We start from the raw sequence: 27,969 nt of genomic DNA, 5'->3' as shown, positions 1-27,969 counted from the left end.
TATGCCTATTTCTGCACACATTGTTTCATATTTGATCACGGCTGGGAGTCCAAGAATACGCCTCAGAAAGCTGGAGTGAATCTTTTTTAAATCACTGTTATATGCTTGGACCCATAGCGGGATTCCATAGAATATCTGGGATTGCACTTTTGTTTGAAATATCTGATTGGCCGCAGGAATAAATTGATTACCTTTCTGATAATAAAAACGGGCAACTGCTGATGAGGTGCACTTTGCCTGTTTTATGGCATTTGTGCGATGATTTGCCCACCCTAAATTGCTCTGGAATAAGATTCCCAGATACCTGTAGATTTTCACTTGTTGGATTTCTTGCCCTCTTATTTTCCATTTCTCTAATTTCCAACCATTCGAGAAGACCAAAATTTTTGTCTTCTCATAATTTATAGAGAGTTTGTTACATTCACAGTAAAGGATCAGAGAAGATATAAGACGTTTCAGACCCAAGCTCGTTAATGATAGTAGGACAGCATCGTCTGCGTATAATAAGAGAGGGACTGGTTTCTGATTAAGTTTAGGGGCATGTGATTCTATTTTTTGAAGGTGATCTGGCAAGTCTGATAAAAATAAATTAAATAGAAAGGGGGCAAGAATACACCCTTGTTTTACCCCTTTCGAGTTTGGGATGTCTGATGAAAGGTGACCTTTGGTGTTAAGTTTGACTGAACAATTATAAGAAAATTGATTAAATATGATACTGAACAAAACTAACATAAAAAACCTCACCACATAGGAGCTCAGGAATGACAATTTTGCACTCAGTAGTGACTCTTAACGAAGGGTCGGAACACAGAAGGAAAAGTATCATCAGTTCCATCCACGGAGTAATTTACTGCCTTATGCAGAAAGTCCAGTAGGAACCTGTCAGTTTTAGTGGGTGATAACTGTAGACAATTTGCTGCCCTTTAATAGTATTTGAAAATCTTTTGACTGCGGAAGGTGCCTAACTGTAGGGCTAGCCTTGCCCCTGTACCAGGTTTTTAAAGTTCCTACGTTTAGGGGAATCTTTTCATATTGATTTGTCAGCCAATAGATTCTATGGAGGAATCCAGGGCCCATTCTAAACAATACAGTTTGTATGGGGTGCTAGTCAGCCAGACTTACAGGACCTAACACTCTCTAATTGTATATTTCAGGGGGAAACCGGTAGCTGTAGAGAAAATAGTTGTCAGTTGCTTTCCTTGCTATTACTAAACTTTTCATCAAGGAAGCCCAGAATTCATTGGAGCATTGTCAGAACACCCCTCTCCCCCAAAAAAGGAAAGCAAGCAAGCGCTGCACACTTTCCACAGATCACTGAATTACAGATTGCTATTGGCTTTTCTAGTGGAGATATTGTAGATGGATGTGAAGCACCATTTTAAAATAGGAGGTGCAGCTTCCATTCTGGTAATGAACAGGCAAGTGCATACTTGAATCACAAAACTACAATAGCAAAAATGCATATTCATCTTCCTGTTTGTGTTCTGTCCTGCATTACACATTTGACCCAAAATATAGCAAGAAAAGCTCAATGGCATTTTTTTTCTTCTATCCTGTGAAAACAGACCAATAGCAAAGTCAGATGCCGCCTGTAAATTTACTGCTATTTTTGGCACATAATACTCACATTCTTTATCTTCCTGTTCATACAACTAAGCTTTCTTAGCTCCCCATGGAAAACTCTGTGCCTTATTATAGTTGATTCACACAAATAAAAATGACACCTTACAGAAAGAAATAAGCAATTTATCAGGGATTTAATAGATTTAGTATTATTACTGTGGTTCACAATAGAAAAAGGTTAAAAATATCAGGAGCTGTCACATTGTCTCAAGAAATACCAAGTTGACTCACACTGAAAGATCAAGAGAATAAGAAGGCTGAACAGCTAAATGTTCATAATGAAACAACTCTTCCTCTTTTCTCCCTTACCAGCCAACAGCTAACATCATCAGCCTCTCAAGCCAGGGCTTCAGTAGCACCTCAGCCCACTCCACCAGTTAGAAAAGGTAAAGACTACATCCACAACTATAGAATGGCACAAGTGAATTCCCTTTGATTCTGGGGGCACAGCTCAGGGATTGTACACATGAGTCAATGCCTGACATCCTTCGTGGCACGACCACAAGGCTTGAGGGCTGTTGCCAGTTCTAGTAGACAGTTTCAAACTAGATGGATTAATGATTTTTCAAGTCTAAAGCAGCTCCAGGTAGCCCTTCCTTCCCCTTTTAGCCTCCTAATTCACTGCATTGCCAACTTAATCGTAGGCAATACTCTTGTGGGTAAGATGTATTTTCAAAGGTAAAGTAAGAACAAGGGTTTTCCCCAGAAGCTATTGGCCCCTTATACAGTATCCAGAGTATGTGCCCAGATTTGAAATTTACAGCTACACTAAACAGCTCATAAAAGCAGAAAAAATATTAATACCAATTTGGAAATGTTGGGTGTTTCTTAAGTAAAACTGTTTAGAACTTCTATTCAGTTCCTTTTAACATGCTCATGCCAAAGTTTAACTGCATTTATGCAAACCAGGCAATTAAGAAGTTAGCTAGTGACAGCGCCAAGCATCAATACCTTCCTCAGTTATTGTTATTACTATTTTTAAGTACAAGTAAAAAAAGGTGAGTTATGGGAGACAACAGGTGAGATAATTCATCATTTTGTAATAATGACATGAAGGAAAAGGTAGAATTGGCAGAACACAAACAAAAAGAATACAAATAAGTTAGCTCTAAAATAAAAAAACTCCCTCACATCTTTGTTATGTAGAATCAATAAGAAAAATCAATTGAAGAGAGGGGTAGGAATGTTATCAGTTTCTTGGCAGGTTGTAATCAGTAGCATGATTCACTTAGTTCAATGATTTTTTGAGATTTCTTCAGCAGGTCAAAATTATGATGCACTTGAAACAGCCAGTTTCTTCAGATGATCCATGAATACCTGCAGACTAACATCATCTGTTAGGATTGGAGCACCAGATTCCTGGAAGAAGAAGAAGATACATTTTAACACCAAAACCAAAGCTAATGTAACCAGTGGGGGCAGGGGTGGTGGTAACTGGACAGATTAAGTGCAATTAACCATAGAATACAAAGCTATCTAATTTAGCTCTTCTAATCTATGTTACAATTTTTATTCTAATTTCTCACAGGCCTTATACTAGACAGACTTAACTAAACTTTTCTGGAAGGTTAGCTATGTTTGCTGTTTTGCTACAACACAGACTAAATTTTGGAGCAACTTAAAGACTACATTAATTACGGTGTAAGCTTTTGTCAACTAGAATCCACTGCAAATGTATTCAATGTAATTCTGTTGCAAGTATGTACACACTGATGGTAAGCAGAATGGATGGTATGAATGCACCAGGATGGATAAAAATCACTGATTTTTTAAAAAAAATGTAAATCTGATTTTTAAAATTTAAATTGATTTTTTTTTAATTTAAAAATGATTTAAAAAAAAATTAAATCGGATTTTTAAAAATAAAATGTTTTTGGAGGAAAAATCTTTCTAAAGATAGTTTTATATTTAGGTTACATTATAGTCCAAAGGATGGGATGTGGGTGGCGCTGTGGGTTAAACCACAGAGCCTAGGACTTGCTGATCAGAAGGTCGGCGGTTCGAATCCCCGCCGGGGTGAGCTTTAGTCCTAAGAAAGCCAATTGGTATCCCTATATACTATCATTATCTACAATTCTGAAAGGGTCCACTTCTGGCCTTAATACTTACACACTGATACAAAGCATTTTTACTTGGAAGTAAGTGCCAACAAATTCAACAGAACTAACTGTAGATCTACTCGACTCCAACCCCATTAGCCCCAATAGTATGTCCAATAGCCAATGATGATTTAAGCTGGAGTCAGTTATCATCTAGAGGACCACAGGTTCCTCATGACTGATGTACGCTATCTTTGATTCCCGCCCCCTCAAAACACGGCAGAATATCCTAGTTCCAATTTGTGCATTTTTATGTCACACTTCTTACAGCATATTGGCTGTCCCACAGCCACTGGAAGAATGGATGAAAGGGGATGAAAACCAAGCCTCCTGAATACCAAAAAACAATGCCCACATCCCTACTCCCTAATTTTGATGTAGTAAATTAAACTGTGAATACATATACAGAATAAAAATATACACTTTAAACACAGGAGTAGGTATTTCATTACTTACTTGTCCCCATGCATAGAGATTATTATGAGTCTGCGAAGGATTCACTTTAGACAAGAGAAAGCGTGCCTATAAAAGCCAAAATGAGAAAGTTGGTTAGACATAATACAAAATGAAATCTCAAGCTTATCACTATATCCTAAATGTCCACGTGAATTTGTTAAGTGATTGCATGTACAGTGGTACCTCTGGTTACATACTTAATTCGTTCCGGAGGTCCGTTCTTGACCTGAAACTGTTCTTAACCTGAAGCACCACTTTAGCTAATGGGGCCTCCCGCTGCTGCCGTGCCGCAGCCCCGCGATTTGTGTTCTCATCCTGAAGCAAAGTTCTTAACCCGAGGTACTATTTCTGGGTTAGCGGAGTCTGTAACCTGAAGCATATGTAACTCAAGGTACCACTGTATACTGCTCTTCTCAGCTCAAGATAAATAAAAAACAGGGAACTTTCACAGAAGAGGAACTTGGAAGGAAGGAAGAATTCTGCCACTACAAAAAACTAGTCTGCTGATTTTAATACAGTGGTGCCCCGCAAGACGAACGCCTCGCAAAACGGAAAACCCGCTAGACGAAAGGGTTTTCCGTTTTGGAGGCGCTTCGCAAAACGAATTTCCCTATGGGGTTGCTTCGCAAGACGAAAAAATCTTGCGAGTCCCCGCGGTTTTTTTCTCGCTCCCCCCCCCTTTTTCCTAAGGCGCTAAGCCGCTTATCAGCTGTTCCGCTGATAAGCCGCTTAACAGCTGATCGCGAAAAGCCGCTAGACCGCTGTAGCGCTAATCCGCTAAGCTGTCAATGGGCTTGCTTCGCAAGACGAAAAAACCACTAGACGAAGAGAATCGCGGAACGGATTCTTTTCGTCTTGCGAGGCACCACTGTAGTTCAAATGGTTACTGGCATATTTCAAGTCAATGATTAGAAAGAAGTAATACACATTTGTTTGGGCCATGACATTTCTCAAGTATGAAATCAGAGTTTAAATGATACATGCCTTCAACTGTAGATGACTGTAATGTGCTCAAGATGTTAGGGAGTTTCTCTTAGCTCAAAAGGCAGCAGTCTGCTTACTGAAAAAGCAAGCTAATGGCTGCCTTTCGAGCTAAGAGAAACTCCCAAGCATCTTGAGCACATTACAAAGCAGCACACCAAGCCAGCCCAGCTCTTTACTCTGAGATTCCCTGTTGCAGTGGGCAGGATACAACTTACTGATGAGCTTGTGTTTTTGGATCGTCCAATAAATATTTATGTTGGTTGGTTGGTTGGTTGGTTGGTTGGTTGATTGATTGATTGATTGATTGTGTGCTACCTTGAGGGCTCTGTACACCCATGTTTGGACAGAAACCTTAAAATAAATTATATCCCAATGGAAAATGTAGAAGTTCACGGGATAAGAACTTGAGAGAATACCTGTTATTTTATTTAACCTCAACACTGGATAGCTCAGTCAGGTAGGCCATGAGACTCTTGATCTCAGGGTTGTGGATTCGAGTCCCACATTGGGCAAAGATTCCTGCATTGCATATCTGGCACATGAGAATACATTATGAGGCATCCTGCCTTTGTTGGTTGAAGGAATGGATGTTATTAGAGAATTCATATATTTTAGACTTAGAAGGTCATGATAATATTTTTGGGTGGCACCCTTATTTATGGTACTAAAAGGTGAAAGTTCATAAAGGATTTACAAAGCATATAATTATGAAAAATTTGTACAGAGTATGGGATAAAGTTCATTAGAGGTAAGAACACCGTTTTGGCTCTCACTTCTGGAAGCTATAGCGGTAAAGAAAAAGAATATGGTAGAAGTGTGGACAACTTATAGAAATTTATTAAAACAAGAGGGAGGAGAGTATAAATTAAATGAATTTAAAGAATTATCTGGGAAATTAACAACACGGTTACAATATCATCATCTGAATAAAGTATTTTAAAAAGATTGGAGTGTAATGTAAAAGTGTTGTCTAAAATGTATAAAACATTGGAATGGGAGACAAAGGATGAGCAAGCAAAATCCTCAATGATACACTGCGCACAGATATTGGTCATAGATATAGAAGCATGGGAACAATTGTGGAATTTGGATATAAAATTTACAGCATGTTATGGTTTAAGAGAAAATTATATGAAAATTATATATCGTTGATATCTAATACCAAAATGGCAAGAATGTATAAATTTAAATCAAACAAATGTTGGAAATTTAAAGAGAAAGAAGGTTCTTTTTATCATATGTGGTGGTATTGTAGTAAGGTTAAAGCTTCCTGGGAAATGATATATAGTGAATTGAAAAAGATGTTCAAAATAACTTTTATTAAAAAAACCCAGAAGCTTTTATTTTGGGAATTATACGGACAGAACTACCTAAATTGTATAGAAATTTATTTATGTATGCTACTACAGCAGCAAGAATGTTACTTGCCCAAAAATGCAGAAGTCCCAGTAAAGGAAGAATGGCTACAAAAACTTATGGAATATACAGAAATGGCGAAACTTACCAGAAGAATAAGAAATCAAGATAACAAACTTTTTATAAAAGAATGGAAATGGTTTATTGAATATTTACAGATAAATTGTAGACAGATAAAAACATTAGCAGGATTACTGTAATAACCTGCAGATTTATAAGAGTATTTATAGTAGATAATTAAATGAGTAAGTTAAATGAATTTGGATACACAGAAGATATTAAAAAATACATTTAAGGAATCGCAGAAAGAGGGGGAAGGAAGTAAAATTTTGGAATGTTAAGTTGTAAAACTAATGAAATGTATAAATTTGAAAAGTATGGTCCCTTCAAACTCTATGATTTTATGTAGGCTCGGAGTGGGGAGGAAAGCCCAACTATAAGATAGTAGAATGTAAACGTCTGGTACTAAATGAAGATGCAGATGCTCCATTTAAGCAGTGGGGAATGCATAGTCAATTCCTTATTAAGCTATGAAGCAGACTGGGTGGCCTTGGGGAGGTCTTCAGCTTTGATACAGTCATACCTCATGTTACATCCGCTTCATGTTACGTTCTTTCAGGTTATGTCCCGTGGCAACCCGGAAGTACCGGAAAGGTTTACTTCTGGGTTTCGCCGCTCGCGCATGCGCAGAAGCGCAAAAATGACACCACACGCATGCGCAGAAGCAGCGAATCGCAACCCGCGCATGCACCGCTGCGGGTTGCACTCTTTTCAAGTTGTGAACGGGCCTCTGGAACGGATCCCGTTCGCAACCAGAGATACCACTGTACTAGCCTACACTACAGGATAGCTGTATAGAATCAGTGTTCTTTTTTTTTTTTTTTTAAAGATATTTATTAAAGTTTCAACGTTTTACAAAAATAAGGGGGGGGAAAGAAAAAAGAAAATACAAAGTAAAAACAGTTAAAAACAGATCAGTTTTTCCAAATCTTATCTTTCATTTGCTTGTTTCCCTGACCTCCTCACACCTCCCTTTTTTGTATTCCAGTTCAATTAGTTAGTTCAGCAAATCCTTTCCCTCTTTGATTTTATCTTAATCTTTTATCTTAATAGAATCAGTGTTCTAAGGTTCCTGGAGGAATCTTAAAATAATCAACAGAACAGCCTGAGAGAATCAACAGATGAGCAAGAGGTACAAACTGTATCAAAACAAGTAACTCCCAGGAGTTGACATCTTAAGTACAGTACAGTATGACCAGTATAGTAACCTTTAGTGCAAGAAAGAGACATACATTTTATAGCGTGGCTGTGGTACACAATTATTAATATAGCTGAAGATAAAAAAAAAATGCTTTTGGACTCTAAATAAAGATTAGGTATCGTGACCTGTTCAAAATCCACTTATACATACACTTCTGTTAAGTTTGATCACACACCTTTGTAATGCTCTGCCTTACCTGACTGCTTCCATGCTCCGTGTTAATGTAACGTGGCATTGGGAATCTTGTCTGCAGAATTTCTTGAGCATCATCCAGTGGAGCTTGCAGTAAGTGCTTGAAGTTTTCATATTCAGGCATATCTTGATAGCCAGCTTTACGCCACTGGGCAATAGTCTGAAAGGAAAGAGAATGAGGGAATAATCAAAGTATTTCAACTTTTATTATTAGGTACTGACAGACAAGCCTGTTTTTGCTTCGTAATCTATGATTTGTGTTAGTGCAGAATCTTCATCTCACCTTGTTCAGACATAAAGGAGAAGCAAGATGTTTATAATGGGGCCCTGTGCAGTCCCAGGCCCACATGATTCACATGGGAGCACGATCCAGAAGTGGCACGTCCCAGTTTTGCGATGGGACATGTTGGAGAGTATGGTGGCACCATTCACATAACAAAAACGACCACAAAGATATCAACATTTTCAAAATAGGGGATCCATGGCTTGGCTTTTGAAAAACAGGAGGTCCACTTCCGGTGCAGCTGCCATGGCGAACAGTGGATCCCACGATAGTGGATGCCAGCTGTGCAGTTAATTAAGGATAATCTGGGAGTAATTATCCTTGCAAGCCCCACACCAGGGTCGGGGGGGGGGAGCTTTCACTTGCGGATCATCCAATAACTGCCTCTTGCTCCGATGGAATGTGGGGGCAGGGATGCAGAGTGCATAGCACTGCACGTATTGGAAACTCCCCTATGCAGTCGCCATGAGCGGAGGTACTTCTGTTTCTTTTAAGATGGATCTGAATTTGGACTTAAGAAACATACGTGTTCTGGATGAAGGAGAAAGATAACTTGCTAAATGAATCAGCCACTGAGTGCCAAGGTTTTGATCTGGAGAGGACTCTCATCGTAATTGGAATGCTATGTAAGTGAAGGGGAGCCTTTGTTCTCTTTTTACATTATATTTACATTATATTTGCTAATTTGACAAGGCTTCACTGAAGAAGAACCAATTAATTACTAATGGAATGAAATTATTAATGGATTATAACTATATATGGAATGCAAGAGGGATTCAACAAGAACTTATAATTTTCTTTATGGAGTACTTGAAAGAATAGACTGTGAAATACTGTGGTGACTTGTGACATTGCCTACTAAAGAGGGCTCTAATTCTGATTTATTATGGTTTTGGCAAGACACCAGCTTGTTAGAAGGCTGGAAAGGTTCAAAGGAGACAAATGCTGGAAGTAAGCCAGGAGTCATGGCTGGACGCTGGAGTGCTTTCAGTTTTGGAGAGGCAAAATGGAGAAACTGTGGCGCAATAAGAAATAAGTCCTTGAAGGAGGGGCAATGTTGAAGAGGATTGATTACAACACAAAGGAAAAGAAGAATGTAAACAAATATTTCACACACAAAAATACAAGATATAAATTCACTCTGCAACTTAATGGATATGGATTTGTTAAATATGAACAAAAGTCATCACACCAGTGGCTGCTAAAACAACGGATTAAGATCGGAATTGTGGTATTTGGACTAATTAAGAGAATTGGAGCAGGACCAAGGAATAACATCAGCTCCTGATAGCTGGAACACGGGAAGTCATCCAAAAGCATTGAATTCAGGACTGATTAATTGGCTCTTTTGATTGTATTATGGTTTGGTATGATTTGGTATTGTATTAATTGGCCTCCATTGGACTGTTATTAATGAAAAATCAATTTTAAAAATTTAAAAAAGAAAAACAGGAGGTCCACAGTACTTGGCTAACCACTGCTATAGAACATATTTCCTTTTCATAAAGGCCTGCTTTAACTGTGGTTTGGCATTATGCCTAAGCCAAGAACATTGATTAAACACACACCCCACTCACCAAATTATAAAGGCACAAGGCAATAGCATCTGGGAAAACAAACAAGAATATGGATTCCAGAATAATTATCCAATACAGTCATACGGAATCATACGGAATCAAACGGAATCTATTCCGGAAGTCCATTCAACTTCCAAAACATTCAGAAACCAAAGTGTGACTTCTGATTGGCTGCAGAAGCCCCGTTGGACGTTCGGCTTTCAAAAATAGTTCGCAAACCAGAACAGTCACTTCCGGGTTTGCGGCATTCAGGAGCCAAAATGTTCAAGAACTAAGCTGTTCAAAAACCAAGGTACGACTGTACATAAAAGATAATAAAATAGACAATATATTTTCAGGAGCTTGTTAAACTTTTTAGCACCTCACAGGAAGCATTCAGTTTCAACAAAAGGTTATGAGCACATTACCTCACCAAGGTAGATAACAATCTGGAAAAAAGAATCCATCAGGAGGATCCTATCCGCAAGAATGCTGCTGCTATCCAAAAGTACAGGCTAGAAGCAGAAGAAAAGGAAAAAAATAATCACATTAATCTTATTACAAAAGTGAAGTGGAATATAGCTTTTGTAAAACCTCAACTTTCAAACAACAAAACTAAACAGAAAATAGGCAGATTCTCAAACAACTCCCCTCCACCCAAAGAGGAAATCAAATACATATTTTTAACGTATCTTTTACTTCTACCAAATATTAATAGCTACCAGTACTTCTCAATATTATGCTGGTATCTTCTACTCAAATCAAGATATATAACTTCAGCACACTTATCAACTTTTAGTAGATAGCAAAACCTCTGGACCCCACTATTTGAGGGGCGCAAATTCCTCACCCTGCCTTTTAAATACTATAACACAGATTTCATTTCATTAGGGTTTTTATTCTTCAGTAACTAAGAACAGAGAACAAATATTTTAGATCTTCTAACAATTTGGGATGCACATTTTCACCAAAATATACACACAGTAAGATTCTAAAAACAAACATTTTGATATTTTGGGGTCTTTACTCCTAGCTTAACGTGTCCCAAAATATACAGAAATATCTACTAGAACTTTGGTCTAAGCAAAAGCAAATCACCTCAGGTGGTCCATAGAATGAATAAGAATAGAGTATAGGCTGGATCATGATGAGAGACTGAGTCAGATCCTGTCTGGCAAAGTTATGACGGTAATAGGAAGATTCATCTGGGCTGTTATTGAACACTTGAAGAAATGGAGATCGCCGCAAATGGAACATGAACTACATGGGACACAGAAAATGGTAGAGATTTTCAGTAGAATACCAATCAAAACTACTACCATAACATTTCCTCCTCTTTGTTTGCATCTCTGAATTAAGTCAGTGAATGTCACACAAACACAGAATCCATCATTGTTTTAAGAATTTGTTTAATCATCATAAGAGTCTTGGAACCCCACTGTTATCTCCTATCAATTGTTCTAATTTTTTTAAAGTTCAAAAAAATATCCTCTTACCTGGGGATACAAAGAGAATGAATCAGACAATCTGAAAGAATTTGGATCATCTTTGTTGTATTGGCCAAACTTCTGACACTGTTGGAGATATATAGTAATAAAACCTTAAATGTTTTAAACAGTATAATGTAACATAACATAACATAACAAGAAAAGGAATAGATCACATCATATTACCAAGAAATTTGAAAAAGCATGTTTATTTCATCACATAATAGAATAAAATTTGTCACAGATGGATTTAATAAAGCAGTTTAGTTTAAAATTACTAATGGAGAAACTGGTCCTTAGATAATCAAGTGTTTATATCTCATCAACTGCATAACATCAGGAGTGGGAAACCTGTGGCCCTCCAGATGTTGCTGGATTATACCTCTCATCACCCCCAACCATTGACCAGGATGGCTGGGGCTGGTGATAGCTAGAATCCAATAACATCTGGAGGGCCACAGGTTCTCCATCCATGCTTTTCTGCTCACTCCTGGAAACTGTCACTCATTCTACAATAACACACAAGCTCAATTTAGACATTTGAGAACTTTACTTAGTGGCCTGGCTTTGAACTACCATCTCAGCTAGCAAGGCAAGATATGAACAAGCATTTTGCCTGTACTCAGTGTCCCTTTGCTCTTCCCTTTGTGAGAGCCACAATTAAGTCAAGAAATCTCCAGTTAACCACACTTTCTTGTTTCCTTTGAATCAGAAAACTATGGTTACTAGTTTTGGACAAGTCAGGATGTTAAACAATGGTTTGAAGCTTGTTAAGTTCAGAAGTTGGGGGAACTTGGGTTAGTTTAAATTCTGATTAGTTCATATAAGCCAAGACCATACCATGGTTTAAAATCCTGGCTTGTTCATACCGATTCATACCGATTCATCACTGAGTTCAGATATAATAGGAAATGCTGAATATTTTAAAGGGGAAGGCCATTTCTTTTGCTCTCTTTGTGGCCATGCCAGAGGAAAAGAGGTGAGGGGAATATGCAAGCCTCTGAGTTGTGTAGGCTTGTTCTTGTAATGTTAAAATAGAGTTCAGAATTGTTTGAACTAGCCCAGGGGTCGGCAACCCGCGGCCCCGGAGCCGCAGCAAAGGTGTAAAAGAGCCACATGCGGATACTAGCGAGGGGAGGAGGCGCATTGTGCGCCCCAACACTCCCCACTGTGGCGGGCGCTGTACTGGCTGTGATGTCGCATGGGGGCGGTGCGTGCGTTAGTCACGCACCGTCCCGACATCACCTTCCCGCCCGCCCGCCTGCTACATTGTAAGGGGCATGTATGCTGGTCACTGCATTGAAAGGGGGCATGTACACTGGTCACTGTTTTGAAGGGGAGTGAAGAACACACACACAAAAGAAGGTAACTTGTTATTTAACGTTTATTTCTATGAGGAGGAGTAATTCTGAGGGGTCAAACAAAGAAATAATAAAAAAGTGACAAAAAAGTTATTTTTATAATGACGAGTTTTACGGCTCTCAGGTTTTTTTCCTTCGGAAACGGGTCCAAGTGGCTCTTTTTGTCTTAAAGGTTGCAGACCCCTGAACTAGCCCAATGTTTTAGATTTAGCCAATAGATTTGGAATGGATTATTCAAATTTTGTTTCACACCAGCTGGGCTTAAAAAAACCCCACAATCTGAAACATTTCTACCAGAATGCAGTCCAATCAGCTTAAACAATAATTGAGTCCTAAGATTACACAGGCTTACAATTAATTATACTCACAAGTCTGATTAGCTGCCTATCCAGCCATCGTAGGACATCAGGCCCTTCCTCTGATTCAGCTCTATAGACACCGAGTCGAGCCATCAGGACAGCAGCTGCTTCTTGGTCAAATGCAGCTTCTATGTGCTGCAGCTGACTCTGTGCATCTGCCCAACTAATAACAGCAACAATTGGTACACTTAGATTTTGAAGATTAAAGGACACACCGAACTCCCTCCCAAATTCCTGAAAAAGTATGCACCCTGTATGAAGCAGCAACACAATCTAAACAATATAAACACGAAGCCAATACACAGCCAAATATCACCAAGTTGTTCTCACTTTCTAGCAACTGTAGTCACACGAATGCGCCTCTGTGTGCTGGAATGCTGATAATGTGTAACAAACTGGACAGCCCCTCTGCCACCCTGAGGTATTGGTGCATTGTGCTGAAAACCAGACAAACAGAAGTTTCCTTTAGGATATTTTAAGGGCAGGTTGAAAACATCATGCAGTTACAAAATGAAAACAAAATAAAAGCAGTATGGCTTACTCAAAATCAACAGTTTCTTGGAGCCACCAAAAAACAACAACACTGTTGTGCAGTACCAAACTAATGAGAAATAGACTGCCAGTGTAATCATATGAATGTTTATTCAGAAGTAACACTCACTGAGCTCAATGAAACTTACTTCTAATAAGTGCTTCGGATTGCAGCTTAATCAAGTCTAATTAAGTACATTATGAGAAATAGTTAGAATAGTTTGCAACCCCCATGCAAAGAAAATAAGGATGCAGCTTGGAATCATACTTTCTTAAACTTGAAGCATTGCTCAAAAAAGAGCAGCTATAATCTCTGGGTGGATAATTTGCCTGACTTGAGCAGCAGTGTAAAAAATGATTCATAATGTACATACAACGTTGAAGGCAAATAAATAAATAGGCGGGCTCACCTGGTTTACCACTTCAAAATAAATGGCAAGAGTTGTGGTGGGGTCAAGGCTACAAATCTTCCACTGGCACGTGCCACCAATCCCAAGTTCCTGTAAGAGAATCCAAAATATTCAGATCTACTCTGAAACCCGAAACATCTGTTTACATTATGGCTACAAATATGAACCATAACTCATCTTTGTTCTTGCAGATTCATATGCCAGTTTAACCCCAATGAATTCAGTAGGGCTTGCTTATGAGTAGACATGCATTTGCTTGGACTGCTTACAGACAATCATTCTCACATAGTACCAACTTCCCATTTCAGCATAAGACAGCCTGCTAAATCTTCTTCTGCCCACTTACAGAAGGCTCCCCCCAAAGCCCTCCAGCTGAGGGAGCCCCAATGCTTCTCTGGTTTGTGTGTTTGCCTCCTCGCAAGCCGGAGGGGTGGCTAATTTCTTTCCTCCCAGTGGATCATTCAGGAGGAAAGAGACCTGCTGCCCATTCCACTTGGAGGCAAACAAGCAGCCAGCCAGGCAGATGTGAGAGGCTCCCTCTGCCCGGCTGACTGCGTGTTGCTGAGCAAGCCCCACAGCCTTCCTGTTGACACATGAGCCAGAGGGATGTGGCGCTTCTGTGTGCTTCTCAGCCAGTGGGTAAGCCACCTTATCCGTGCCTTGCGGAGCTGGGCCGCCTGAAGCTGCTGATGAGCGCTGGGCCCGGCAACAGGATTAAGGAGACTCTGCACCGCCTAGCTGACTTCACTGGGAGGGCGGGCTGTCTTTCCTCCTGGGTGCACGGAGCCTGCCAGGCTCCCTCTGAGAGGCTGCCTCCACCTTGCACAGGCGGGCTACCTCTTTCTCCAGGGAGAAAGTGGCAGTCTGCCCGACTCCTGTGCCAAGGTGGTGGCAAATGAGGCAAGCACACTAAACCCCTGCTGCCCTGGCAAGGTGGCAGGGGTGTGTGTGTCTAACAGAACCCCCACCCTATCTCTGGCTTGCGACGGAGGTGAGTTGGAGGCACCTTTAATCTTCTCTATTGAGGACCTCTCAACAGAGAAGTCTAAGGGAGTCCCAGCCCCATCTCCACCTTGCACAAGCCGGAAGCAAGGAGAAGGCTGTCCCTTAGAATGAATGAGTGAGTGAGTGAGTGAATGATTATTTGCATCAGCCATTGGCCATAGTAGTATAACAACAATACGTTATACAAAGAATAGAAATAAAAAGTCAATTATATAAAATACATTTTAGGGTTTTGAATCAATAGTCAAATAGTGGATCTTATTCCAATTTCCCCAGCTAAAAACCTTGAAAGCTGACAATTTGTGGCACTGCATTCAACAGTCCCCATTTCCTGCCTGACCTCCAAAAGCAGCAGTGCGAAACTGGGTAAGATCAGTCAGCAGCTCCCATTTAACAGGTAGGTGGAGCATGATGTCAGGTGACCTGTTTTGCCCAGAGGGGCCTTCAGAAGCCCTTTTCAAAGCACTAGCTTGCCCAGTACTTTGAAAAGAGCTTCACAAGATCCAATAATCAACTGATTGTAAGTGCCTGAATGTCCTCTTTGGCTGAGACAGGCCATCTACCTGCTCCACACCTGACTTCATATATGATGTCAGATGTAGGACTGGTGGGTATGGCTTGGCTGAAATGAACCTGTGGGTCAAATGGGAAGACCTGCAGGTCGGAGGCTCTCCATCCCTGTCCTAAAGAATAAGATAAATCACACTGGGTAACAAATGTAGAGTATTGGCAACAAACACACAATGTAGTATTAAAACACCACATGAAGGAAAGTGCAAAAAAAAAACTGATAAAGAAACCAGCCAACTCTTTTCAATGAACTTATGCAAAAAAACAAACAAACAAACAAACAGTCAACACACCTAATTTTATAAGGGAACTCCTCAGCTCTCAAATCTGAAGCAACATAAACATACTTTCCCCCTCTGGAAAAGAGGAACACCAACACACACACACACACACACACACACACACACACAGTGCATTCCTGGGAAAAAAGCACATGCTCCTAGGACCCTCGTACCTACGGGACTGCCCCACGGAGGAACGCAAGGTCAATCAATAGCAACACCCTAGAGGTCCCGGGCCCTAAGGAAATTAGATTAGCCTCAACCAGGGCCTTTTCAACACTGGCTCCGGCCTGGTGGAATGCTCTGTCTCATGAGACCAGGGCCCTGCAGGATCTGATTTCTTTCTGCAGGGCCTGTAAGACAGAGTTGTTCCGCCTGGCCTTTGGCTTTGAATCAATTTGATTCCCTCCCCCTCTTTCTTTTTTCCTTTCTCTTCCTGTGATGAGGCTGCATTTAATGTTTTAATGTTGCATCTTGTTTTTTAAGTTGTATTTCAATCAACTTGTTTTTATTATTGGTTGTTAGCCGCCCTGAGCCCGGTCTTGGCTGGGGAGGGCGGGGTATAATTAATTTATATTTATTCTTATTCTTATTCTTATTATTCTCCTCCTCCCTGAAGCAAAAATCCAAGGTGTAATGTGGCAGGCTGCAGTTTTTTGGGGGGGGTCTCCCACCCCCAGAATTGGATGCCAAGAACCTGCTTAGCAGCTGAACATCCTATATCCTTTCAATGAAAGCCTTCTTCATATGGCACAAGATCAAACCACATGGCAGATCTGATCTCAACTCTGCTACTCACAACAACAAAAAGGCGGACACCTCCCCAACTCTCTACATCATTTTCTGTTGTACCTATAAGATAACCATTCACTAGAAACTGAGCTACTAAACTCCACAAGACTATTTAAGCAATACAGTGGTGCCTCGCAAGACAAAATTAATTCGCTCCGCGAGTTTTGTCGTCTTGCGATTTTTTTCGTCTTGCGAAGCACGGTGTCGGAAAAGTTTTGTAAAAGCTTCAAAAATCACCAAAGTCTTCAAAAACCTCAAAAAGGCTACCACACCGCGTTCTATGAGTTGCTCCTCGAAGTCAAGTCGCAACTGTATTAACGGTGTTAAGAAAAAGGAAACAAACTTGCAAGACGTTTCCGTTTTGCGAAGCAAGCCCATAGGGAAAATCGTCTTGCGAAGCAGCTCAAAAAACAAAAAACCCTTTCGTCTTGCGAGTTTTCCGTCTTGCGAGGCATTCGTCTTGCGAGGTACCACTGTATTTTATGTACGATAGCATTTGTGTCATTGACATACCATCTAAATAACTTAAACAAACAGTAACCATATACACACTTACATTTTCCGAAACGCATGGCCCTTTTGCGTTTAGGGATACACATGGTCCAATTGCTCCACCAATCTTCAGCTCCCTAGAGGTCTAAAGTGAAAAGAAGGTTGAAGTAATCCTAAAGTAATAACAATTGTCCACTGGGTCCCTTGAAGTCCCCTTAGCAGCCACCCTGACCACAGCCTGATAAATCCTCCCCACAACACTCCTTGTTTTCAAATTGTGAATTCTGCAAAGTACAGAATGAGAAAGTGGAATTTTGAGGAAAAATTTGAATAAAACAAGACAATGTCAAGATATGGAGAACCTCTCTGTTAAGTAGGGCCATTACCCACTATTATGTGAAAATGTTGTACACCACCCCACTGTGAATAAGGGATCTTGACTGAAGTTGGCAACTATATTATCAATTCCTCCAAAGTTAGGAGAGTGTAGCAGTAATACCTAACCAACTGCCCTGCAACTTCAAAATACAGCTGGTGTCTGCCACACTCACCTTCACTTCTAAAGAGGCCCCAAAAGCCATTTGGAATGCTCCACTGGGATCTTTGTTAAACACTCTCTGGAAAGTCTGCTTGAAAAGAGAGGTGTTGAAGGAGTCACCCATCGCCATATGACCCCTGAGAAAAGAATGTGTTACAGTGAAATACTGCTGCTGGGTTACAAAACATAAACCAACCATCCTTCTCACTCTCCTACTGAATTCAAACTCCTAAGTATATAGGTTTGTGGCCTTAGTTACAACTGAGTGTAATACTATAGTATGCAAAAGAAGAGGAACCCAGAAATTGGATTTATATACATGATAATGACTGAAGTAAATAACTGCAATTATTTCCGTTCTCCTACTCAAAAAACCCTAGACTGAAAACCTATCCCTCCTAGTCATCTAAAGAGACTATGGACCAATCCAGAAATTTATCCCTTCTCTATGATGTGAAAACAGAGAAAGGCACACACACGCCCCCCCCCCCCGCTGAGAACTGAGAACATACCCAGTAAGATTTGCACAACATTTCATCTCCAGAAGTCCAGTCTGATCAAGAGCACAGGCATAAATATCAATGCAGTGTCCATTGGTAGCTGCGCGATTAGCCAATGTCTCATAGTGCTAAGAAAACATAACAAACATTTTGAAGATATATTTTATTACCAATATGATTAAATATTATAATCCTAGAGCAACATGGTGTCCTCCAGCTGTTGTTTGACCACAACTCCCATCGGGAATTTGATGGAATATGTAGTCCAACAAAAAGTTGTCCAAATTCAACAGGTAAACAATAGCATGGGAAACTATGGGATTCAGAGTGCCAAACCCATTAAACCAGTGGCGTAGCGTGGGTTATCAGCACCCGGGACAAGGCAAGTAATTTGTGCCCCCTAACCCGTGGATTTGCACCCCCTAACCCTAACCCCCAGATGTTGCGCCCGGTGCGGCCGGCCCCCCCTGCACCCCCCACGCTACGCTACTGCATTAAACCATGGGTGTCAAACCGAAATGTAACAACTACTGAGTTCCAAAGCTCTACATGAAGATGAGCATGCATATGTTGGTACATAGATTCGTGGAGTTGTAAGGTACCCCTGCAATGCAGGAATCTAGTCCAACCCCTGCAATGCAGGAATATGCAGCTGTCCCTTATGGAGATCAAACCTGCAACACCACACTCTAACCAAGTGAGCTGCATGTGGCATAGCAAACCTGCAGGTCAGTTACCCCTAATTACTTTTGTTTGGGCACAACTGATTACCCCCAAGTACTAAAATTTGTGAAACAACTATTGAGGCAGGACTGAAAACTACAGTCCTAGCAAAAACAACTAGGGGGAAGAGAAAGCAGCAAAAATCATGGTCTACAAAGGAGCAGCTGGTACAACAGACATATGAAAATTTTTCATCCAGGACCTTTATTAGAGATTTTAGCCACTTCAGCTTGCATTAAAAAACGATTTAGAAGATTATTCAAGAAGAAGCATGCATCTGACTTGAACTGTTAGAATCCAAGGTGAACATTTCCATTCTGTTCAGAATGTTCATTCCATTCCATTCCATTCCATTCAGAAAAGCTCCTGAAACTACATATTTTGCTGGAAAGCCAGAATCCAGCAGAACCCTAACACAGAGAGAGTTTAAAGCAGAGACCAACTCTTACCTTCATAGCTTTTTTCATAAACCGGGCATTGTCTTTCTCTATATCATGCCAGGAACGGATGGGAGTTTTCAGCTCATCTCCTACCACCATGCCTGGCCCTTGAGTCGGTGGACCTCCTGTAAACAACATTATTCTGGCCCCAGTATTTGGAAATGTTCCCTTGGAGATGGGAAGAGAAGAAAACACACATGAAATATCAGCAGGCAATGTAGTCCGCAAAGGCAGTACAGTATACATCAACCACACTGGGGATTTTCGTTATTTTATTAAGAAAAAAAGAAATCCATTGAGCCTGACATTTTCATTAGGAAGAATAAGGACTGCTCATGCTCTTTTATCACTTTTCCAACCTTATATTAAAATGGTGGAGAAGGTATCACATACAGAAAGGATGCACTTTCAACACGTCATTGTCAGATAGCAATCGCAAGTTATTATTTTTCATATATCACTATAAGCAATTCAAAAATATCTCATTTCCAAGGAACACCATACGGCATTTTTTAAAAATTTAGGCACGTTCAACAATGTAAGTTTCAGATACTGAATGCAGTAAATAATTTTCACTTCCTTCCTCCACCAGCATAACAAAGATACCTCCAGTAATCCAACAGCAATCGACAAAGCTACTCCAGTGGATCGCAGGGGTCGCTTTCCCTGAGTTACTGGCCATGGGTCCCTTTGCAGTTGCCCTAGGAGATCTGTCAGGTTCATGTCAATTTTGTGAATGGGCTGCAAAAATCTACAGAAGTTCAGAATAAAAGTACACTGTGTTTTATTTCACAGAGAACAAACTATGTGTAAAGTTCTCAGGTTACTTGCATTCCTATCTTACTACTCAAATATCAGTAAATACAAGCAGAAGCAAGCTGGGAACTACAGGATACAAACTGTGCATATCAACCCAGACAGAACATACAAGATCACTTTTACACCCACACCTGCTCTAGCCTATGAAAGCTCATGCAACAATATATCTGTTTGCTGGAGGACCCCAAGGGGGTCAGCATGAGAACACAACAGCATATAAAATTCCACATAATTGGGGAGGGGGGGAGAGACACACCCAACTGCACCACAATAGACACACCCAACTGCACCACAATATATGAATCAGGTATCATTTTCAAATGAATCCATATGCCCTGAAAGTGTTAAATTATTGATCCTACTTTAATATAACATTTCATATGGTGATTTCCCATCTTTTCAAACTGAAGATGCAAATTGGATAAAATTGCTAAAAGCTATTTTGACCATAGCTTTGCCCATCATAGCTCAGTCAGTAGAGCATAAGACACTCAATCTCAGGGTTGGGGGTTTGAGCCCTACATTGGGCATTGCAGGGGACTGGACTAGATGACCCTCACTAGTACCTCCCAACTCTACAATTCTAAGATTCTGTAAATGCCACTTCTCTCCTAAATATATAAGAAAAGCAGCTGCTTCAAAATAGCCAAAAACAGACAAATTTGATCCATGCAAAGGAATCTATAGAGACAAGGATCTTTAGAAGTTTCATGCAAGCCAATCAACTACATCCTTTTAAATACAATTTGCTTTGCAAAACCATATACCTGCTTGAAATAAGAGGTTGTTCCTGAGGCTGATGCGGTCTTCCTTGTTGAACAGGTGCTGCAGGCCTTGTAAGACCCAACATATCCTGACAATCAAAACACATATCAGAACTGGAGGAACCCAGAAGACTGCACTTTAAAATAATTTTTGAGGGGCAGACAAGGTTGGGTTAGGGTTTTTTTATATAAAAGTTAAAGCAAAGCATACCTGTATTTGTTTTGAAGTTAGATCCTTAGTGCCTCTGAAAACATAACTTTTGGAAATGCCTTCACAGCTCAGTTCATGAACCTGTACCATTCTGCCGAAAGTTATCAACCCTACAAGAGCATCAGGAGGCAGCAAACTCAGAGACATCTGTAGCGACTCCTTCAAAGCTTGCAAGTCCTCCTCTTCCAAACATGTGTCCACCACATAAAGAAAGATCAGGGGTGTCTGAGGACCACGCTTGTGTGGGAGGAAAAACATTTATTTACCACATAGAAGTATATACAATAGAATACTTCCTTTTTTCCTTACAGAAAACCATAGTCTAAACACTTTAAGATTACTGTCACAGAGATACTAAAGTAAACACAGTGGAGTTTCTAACACAGCATACAAAGGATTACCTGAACTATATATTCAATTGTGGAAAACTGTGGCATAAGCTCTGCGGGTTGATTCACTTCAGATATCCCTGCATAGGCTGGAGGAAACTGGAGAAACACACCAAAGATGAGGACATACATCAAAATATGTCAAAGCTCACTTGTAATGCAACGTATATACAAGCCATTATATTTCAATAAAAAATGAGAATTTAATTACACATTCTACTAAAAAGTAACAGCTGCCAATTTGGGATGAATTTCTGATTAAACTGGAAATCAGGCTACAGGATTTGCAAACTAGCTCAAGTGGTTGGCCAAGGTAACTTACAAACTCAATTCAGACATCACACCAAGTCATTATTAACACCAAACGTATGTCTGATTTAACAGGACACCTGACTGACATGATTGGGAATGTGTTTGCAAATTATGGTTTGTGCAAACTCCTGGTCTGGCATGATGTATGAATTGACTATTGGAGATCAACGCTTCTTGAGCCCAGTGTGCTGAGCAGCTGGAAAATGAAAGCAGTCAAGCACCTCTAAAACACAGTTTTCCTATTGTAGGTTTAGAAGCTCAAGCTTCAGTTAAGGTTCTAAACTATGAACCAGAATTTGGTGCTATGTCTGAATTGAGCCACTGTCATTTGACTAATAAAGGCAACATATAATGATGCACCTGGTTCATAAAGACAACCAAATGCATGGCAAATACTGATGGCAGCTCAATAACAGAAACTAAAAGTTTTTATGCAGCATTTTTGTCAATGTCACTGGTCAAAGTTGTACATTCGCAGTACACATTAAAAAGGTGTACTGATCTGGGCAAATGGGAGAGTTAAGTTAGTGAAGATGTAACCCACCTGGTTTCGCTGAAAGCAGAAGTTACAAGCCCAAAGCTTGGCTCGGTAATCAACTTGACTGTAAAAAAGAAATAAAGTTGTTAAAATCCTTGTGATATATCAAACTTGCGCTTTAAGGGAATATATGTCAGGGTGCTCCATTTCTCTCTCAAATAATTGGTATTAGGTCTTTGATACATAGCCTCAAGGTAAACATATGACATAACAAAACTAATGATATTAAGAGAAAATTCCTACTACTGGCATTACCTCATAAAAGCCAACTTTAATCTCTTCATTTCAGTTGCTAGTAGCCAATAAGAGTACTTTCAATTAGTGCCAATTAGGCAAATGTACATTTTTTCAGCAAGTGGTTCCTCAACAAGGAGAGCTCTAACAAGGAGACTGGCAAGGGTCAAGGCATCTGTGTGTCCCTCCCTGGAGTGGGACACTTTTCCAGGCTTGCTGTTTGCCCTTTCATTTCACCTGTTAGCCTTTGGACAAGAGTAAGTACTGCCAGACCTGTTTCCTTACATTTGCTTTGTCTTAGAAAATAAATAGTATCCTTGTGACTCCAATGCCATACATACAACCAGTCAGTGTTTAGGTTTTGGGTGTGTGACAGGATTGTGCTTCTGCTTCTCTTGCCTACCATGCCTGGATTCTTTCCCAATCCTCTCTAGCTAGGTTCAGTGTTACTTGTGATCAGGATTCTCCAATTACATTTAAAGAGAATACCCAGGTTTACTTCACACATAACGCAAAAGCCAGACTTTTCGTGGGGAGGCAATTTACAAACAAGAAGAAAAGGACAGAGAAAAAACACACTCAGTCCTACAATCCAATTATGAAACCACAGCTAACTGTGTATCTGTATTAGGCTTATTAAATTTATATAAAAAATACGGAGGTTCCAAGTTTACTTTTCAATCCGGAGCTCTAACTACAACACAATGCCCCAAATATCTACCTGGTTCAATTGTGTTGCCTAGGATAGTGTGTCTGGTTTCTAAGTTTTGACACTTCTCATGCATACTGCAGGGCTTACTTGCTTGAATGATTAAGGCACAGAGTTGTCTTCGGCCCCCTCAATATTTGTTGGCAGGGGGGTAAGCCCCCAAATGTTGAGGAGCGGAAGAGGCTGAGCGTGGAACAGAATCAGTGTCCACCACTCAGGAGGAGCCACCAGCCACTGAAGCCACAAGGCTCTGGGCTCCATGCTCAATATCCTCCCGATGATGCACACGCGTTGTGTGTGTGATGTCACATGCACGCAATGTGCGCCACACCTGTGACTTCACAGGTGTGCAACGCAATACAGTGCCTCTGACCCAAAATAATATTCTCCCTTCTCTTAATGTACTTTGGGTATACCAACCCAGTTTTAACATTAATGGATCATGATACAATCTTAATGTATCACACAGGCTTGCCGATAGGACATGGAAGAATCTGCTATACTGTATGTTTAAATTACAAAACTCAAATTTAGGGCTTTCTTTACTTTAAGAAAAATGTGCAGTCTTGAGCTTTGAAGAATAAGGTCACTAACAAAATATGGCTCCACTGAAACAATATACGTTAAAGAAAGTCATACCAAAGTGGATTAAGTACAGTTTTGCAAGTTGGTCTGCTGCATAATACTGGCTCATACTGGACAGGCGGCAGGTCTAATCTTTCTTTCAAAGGAGTCAGTAGACAGGCCAGTGGGACAACCATTCTTGTGGCCTCCAGTCGGCTGGAGGGCCATATGTTCCAGCTGAAACGCACCCCATCACGCTCTTCATTTTGCTGAATAAACTCCAGGTAAGTCGCCATAGAATAGCAATGTTTCTGCAAAGACAGACAACAAATTTGTTCACAACTATTTGGAGCCATAGATCCATAGTAGCAATTTGACAGGTGCTTAAGATTGCAATCTTAATCAGACTCACCTGGAAATAGATCCCATTGAAATCAGCAAGGCTAACTTTTGAGTAATACTTGGTATCAGCTAGTGTCCAAACCTCTCTGAACAAGGTATCACACATCTTTGTCTATGCCTTATTAACGCACAGCAAGACTCAAGTTTATCACCAGAGAAACTTCCTTTCCCATCCTTTCCCATTCATACCACACATCCCTCTGGTCCAACACCCATTGCAGGTTGATCCTTCAATAAAGCTTACAAGCGGAGAACCAGGGCAAACAGTGCTCCCCACAGCTGCCTGTCCACAGTATTTAAGATACACAGCATCTAAACAAAGAAGGTCCATTTTGCCTCCCTGCCTGAGTAGCCACATCCTCCCTAAGGCATAGCTCTTGCCAAAGGAGGGTCAACTACAGGAAGAGTGATGAAAGGACTCTCAAAGGAGGACCCCATTAGATGAAACACTTGTTTTCACTTATATCACATAAAATTGCAGGCAGAAAGGCCCCTTACTCCACATAATGGAACAGGAACATTCACAGGGAGGACATGCGAATCTCTGGCATGTCTGTGCTTGGCAACAAAGATGTGCTAATTCAAGCTGTACCATGGTCATTATTAACACCTCAGGTGGGGCTTCATTTCTGTTTTCCTGATCGTGTTATTGAAAATAAAAATGTATTGCTCCCCCCCCCAAAGAAAGAAAGAAAGAAAGAAAGAAAGAAAGAAAGAAAGAAAGAGAAAGAGTCCTGTCTCTATCTGGGTTGTACTAGTAGGGCATGCCATTTTAAGGGGGGGGGGTGAAACTTAATTTTGGCAAATTTCTTCACTGAGGGGTCTTTAAAATATGTTTTTCATAGAACTGTAGAATCTTAGAGTTGGAAGGGACCCCAAGGGTCATCTAGTCCCACCCCCTGCCAATGCAGGAATCTCAGCTAAAGCATCCATGACAGATGGCCATCCAACCTCTGCTTAGAAACCTCCAAGGAAGGAGAGTCCACCACCTCTCGTGGGAGTCTGTTCCACTGCCAAACAGCTCTTACCATCAGGAAGTTATTCCTGATGTTTAGTTGGAATCTCCTTTCTTGCAACTTAAAGCCATTGGTTTGTGTCCTACCCTCTGGAGCAGAAGAAAACAAGCATGCTCCCTCCTCCATGTGACAGCCCTTAAGATATTTGAAGATGGCTATCATATCCCCTTTCAGTCTCCTCTTTTCCAGGCTAAACATACTCAGCTCCTTCAACCATTCCTCATAAGGCTTACTTTCCAGACCCTGGATCATCTTGGCTGCCCTTCTCTGCACACGTTCCAGCTTGTCAACATCCTGCTTAAATTGTGGTGCCCAGAATTGGACACAGTATTCCAGGTGTGGTCTGAGTAAGGCAGAATAGAGGGGTTCTATTACTTCCCTTGATCTGGACACTAGACTTCTCTTGATGCAGCCTAGAACAGCATTCCCTTTTTTTGCTGCTGCATCACACTTTTGACTCATGTTAAGCTTGTGGTCCACCAAGACCCCTGGATCCTTTTCACATGTACTGCTAGTAAACCAGATGTCCCCCATCCTATATTTATGCATCTGCCTAAGTGCAGAACCTTACATTTGTCCCTATTGAAATTCATTTTGTTAGTTTGTGCCCAGTTCTCCAATCTGATAGGGTCATGTTGAATTCTGATTCTGTCTTCTGCAGTATTAGCTATCCCTCCCAGTTTGGTGTCATCTGCAAATCTGGTGAGCATCCCCTCAATTACTTCATCTAAATCATTTATAAAGACCTTTGAACAACAACGGGCCTAGGATAGAACTTTTGGGTGTGATGAATTTGAATCTGCTGTCATTTTTGTGACTGGACAACATTTAACTTGGTAAGTCTATGTTTGATTAAAAAAACACAAAGTGCTCAGGGAAAACCACAGAAATTTAATATTACTTTCTGAAAATGTCAGAGAATGTGGAATATATAACTGAAAGTACTTCAGTGTCATTTTTAATGATTTTTAGGCAATCTTACACACAGTTGGAACTCACCAAAAATCAGTTCCGGCCCCTCTCAGGTGGGGGCCATTGCCATTCTAAGAAAACACGGGAGGCATTCACAGTGAGTTCTGGCCTCTTCCCCCCCCCCCCCCCAGAAAATACTACTGCTTATACACATTTCGCTTACCAAGCAAAACCAAATTATATTAATTTAACCAAAATAGCTTTTGAATTCCCAAGTCACGCTACAACTTTCTGGCACCCCTCATTTTTAGGATTTGAAAGCTGAAATATTCAACACACCCTAAATGTACTAGTTCTTTCACCTTTGCTAGTTGAGAGAGCAGGTACAGTATGTGTTTTACAGGAGTAAATCCTCTTTCTTCCACACGCAATGCCCTCTGCACGTAGAAAGCTAGCATGTAAAGGAGAAAGCGGCCATGGCCTGCGAGTTTTCTAGGCGCGGGGAGAAGGGGCCACGGAGGGGCATCCCGTCGTGTGGCTGCCCGCCTGAAGGCTCACGGGCTGCCGCGTCGGAGAGGAGGACACGTAGGCCCCAAATGCCCGGCGCTGCCCGGTCCCTCCCCGCCCCGAGAGCCCGGGACCCCGCAACTAGCAGCGCCCGCCGCGCCCCCCCCCACAGCCCCCGAAGGGCCAGGCCCTCACCCCGGCGGCCCCACCTGACAGCGCCAGCCTCGCTTCTCTCCCTTCCGCCGCTTTCAGCCCGTTTGGCGGAACCGCTGAAAGGACACCTCAGCGGCAGGCTGCCCGCAACTAAGATGGCGGAGGCTGAGGCGGCGCACACCAGTGACGTCGTAAGAGCTCTGCTCGGCGCCCACTTGGAGAGCCGTGTTTTAAGTCGCGAAAGTTTTTTTAAAAAACAAAAGCCCTACCTATAAAAGACACTGGACTTGGGTGTACATGCGAACAGGCAGAGGGGTGTCTTTCTCCAGAAACAAAGCAAAGCTGAGAGTTTGTTCTAAGGTCATGCTGTTCGACTATTTCCTTAAGGATTCTCCCTCTTCCTATATCTATGGTCTCGATTCCTCTGTCTATAGTCTTAATTGCCGCTTAGCCATTGGCGGATGCGTCACCTACGGCGCTCGCGTCATCCTCGCCCGCGACTCCGCCCCTGGCGAACTGCCCGTTTTCAAAATGGCAGGCGAGCTTTCCGCTGGGCTGAGTAAGCGGCCGCTAGCGGGGCCATAGACGCAGGAGGGGTGGGGAATGCAGAGTGACCATCCCTTCGACGTGGATGCTGCTTGTGACTACATTTACCCGCCCCCTCCCTGCTCCGCCTGCTCGTAGTCGGGGAAAGAGTTGTGCATAGGAAGAGGAAAAAGTGGAAGCCGTGATTTTGGGCGGGGAACCGGCGGCAGATTCTCTCGGATGAGGGACTCGGTGCTGAGATTCCTGCATTGCAGGGGTTGGACTACATGACCCTTGGCATCCCTTCCAATTCCAGATTTCTATGATTCTATGAATTTGAGGACAATGCGCTACATTTGCTTTCGAATGTGCATTAGCATGGTGTTGTTTTTTAAATGTTCACACTAAATAAGGACTGTTAGACGTACGTAGCAGGAAATTTGTGTTTTGAGGAAGGTGCAGACTGCTGCCCAGTCACAACTCCATGGAAAGAAATTAATTTCTCCATTGATTCCTTCGGGCGGTTCTCACTTGCATCCCCGGGGACATTTAGGA

The 27,969-nt window shown here is 41.3% G+C and overlaps 1 protein-coding gene and 1 long non-coding RNA gene across 4 annotated transcripts in view; one reads left to right on the top strand and one right to left on the bottom strand.

Moving 5' to 3' along the window:
* Window positions 1-1,738: 1,738 nt before the first annotated feature.
* SEC23B (SEC23 homolog B, COPII component) lies at window positions 1,739-27,179 on the bottom strand. 3 transcript variants are annotated; one of them, XM_028738334.2, is made up of 20 exons: window positions 27,159-27,179; window positions 23,975-24,210; window positions 22,399-22,456; window positions 21,555-21,641; window positions 21,154-21,390; window positions 20,946-21,031; window positions 19,966-20,110; window positions 19,369-19,527; window positions 18,209-18,324; window positions 17,710-17,833; window positions 17,223-17,303; window positions 14,019-14,108; window positions 13,408-13,514; window positions 13,087-13,240; window positions 11,367-11,444; window positions 10,969-11,130; window positions 10,299-10,385; window positions 8,036-8,191; window positions 4,179-4,244; window positions 1,739-2,982 (listed from the first exon to the last, which is right to left on the bottom strand). In XM_028738334.2, exons 2-20 carry the CDS (start codon window positions 24,193-24,195, stop codon window positions 2,893-2,895), a joined length of 2,304 nt encoding a protein of 767 aa, XP_028594167.1. In that variant the 5' UTR covers window positions 24,196-24,210; window positions 27,159-27,179; the 3' UTR covers window positions 1,739-2,892. The 3 variants fall into 3 exon arrangements, with proteins under 3 accessions (XP_028594167.1, XP_028594166.1, XP_028594165.2); XM_028738333.2 differs by lacking the exon at window positions 27,159-27,179 and adding an exon at window positions 26,946-27,067; XM_028738332.2 differs by lacking the exon at window positions 27,159-27,179 and adding an exon at window positions 26,592-26,849.
* LOC114601185 (uncharacterized) overlaps window positions 25,527-27,969 on the top strand; it is a 34,154-nt gene continuing 31,711 nt past the window's right edge. The window contains exon 1 of the long non-coding RNA XR_013394074.1: window positions 25,527-26,153. This is a non-coding gene — a long non-coding RNA (uncharacterized LOC114601185). The remainder of the gene's footprint in view (window positions 26,154-27,969) is intronic.

The sequence above is a fragment of the Podarcis muralis genome, chromosome 8 (assembly GCF_964188315.1).
Source record: "Podarcis muralis chromosome 8, rPodMur119.hap1.1, whole genome shotgun sequence".
Taxonomy (NCBI): domain Eukaryota; kingdom Metazoa; phylum Chordata; class Lepidosauria; order Squamata; family Lacertidae; genus Podarcis; species Podarcis muralis.
Note: the sequence above shows the minus strand (reverse complement) of the source record. Positions and strands in the feature narration are given on the sequence as shown.

Excerpts from the sequence above, each read along its gene's own strand:
- SEC23B (XM_028738332.2), bottom strand. The coding sequence starts at position 26,687 with ATGCTAGCTTTCTACGTGCAGAGGGCATTGCGTGTGGAAGAAAGAGGA. Across the intron at positions 21,391-21,554 it reads CAATTGAATATATAGTTCAG|CGTGGTCCTCAGACACCCCT; the intron begins GTAATCCTTTGT and ends CTCCCACACAAG. Across the intron at positions 11,131-11,366 it reads CATTCTCTTTGTATCCCCAG|TTCATGTTCCATTTGCGGCG; the intron begins GTAAGAGGATAT and ends TGTCCCATGTAG.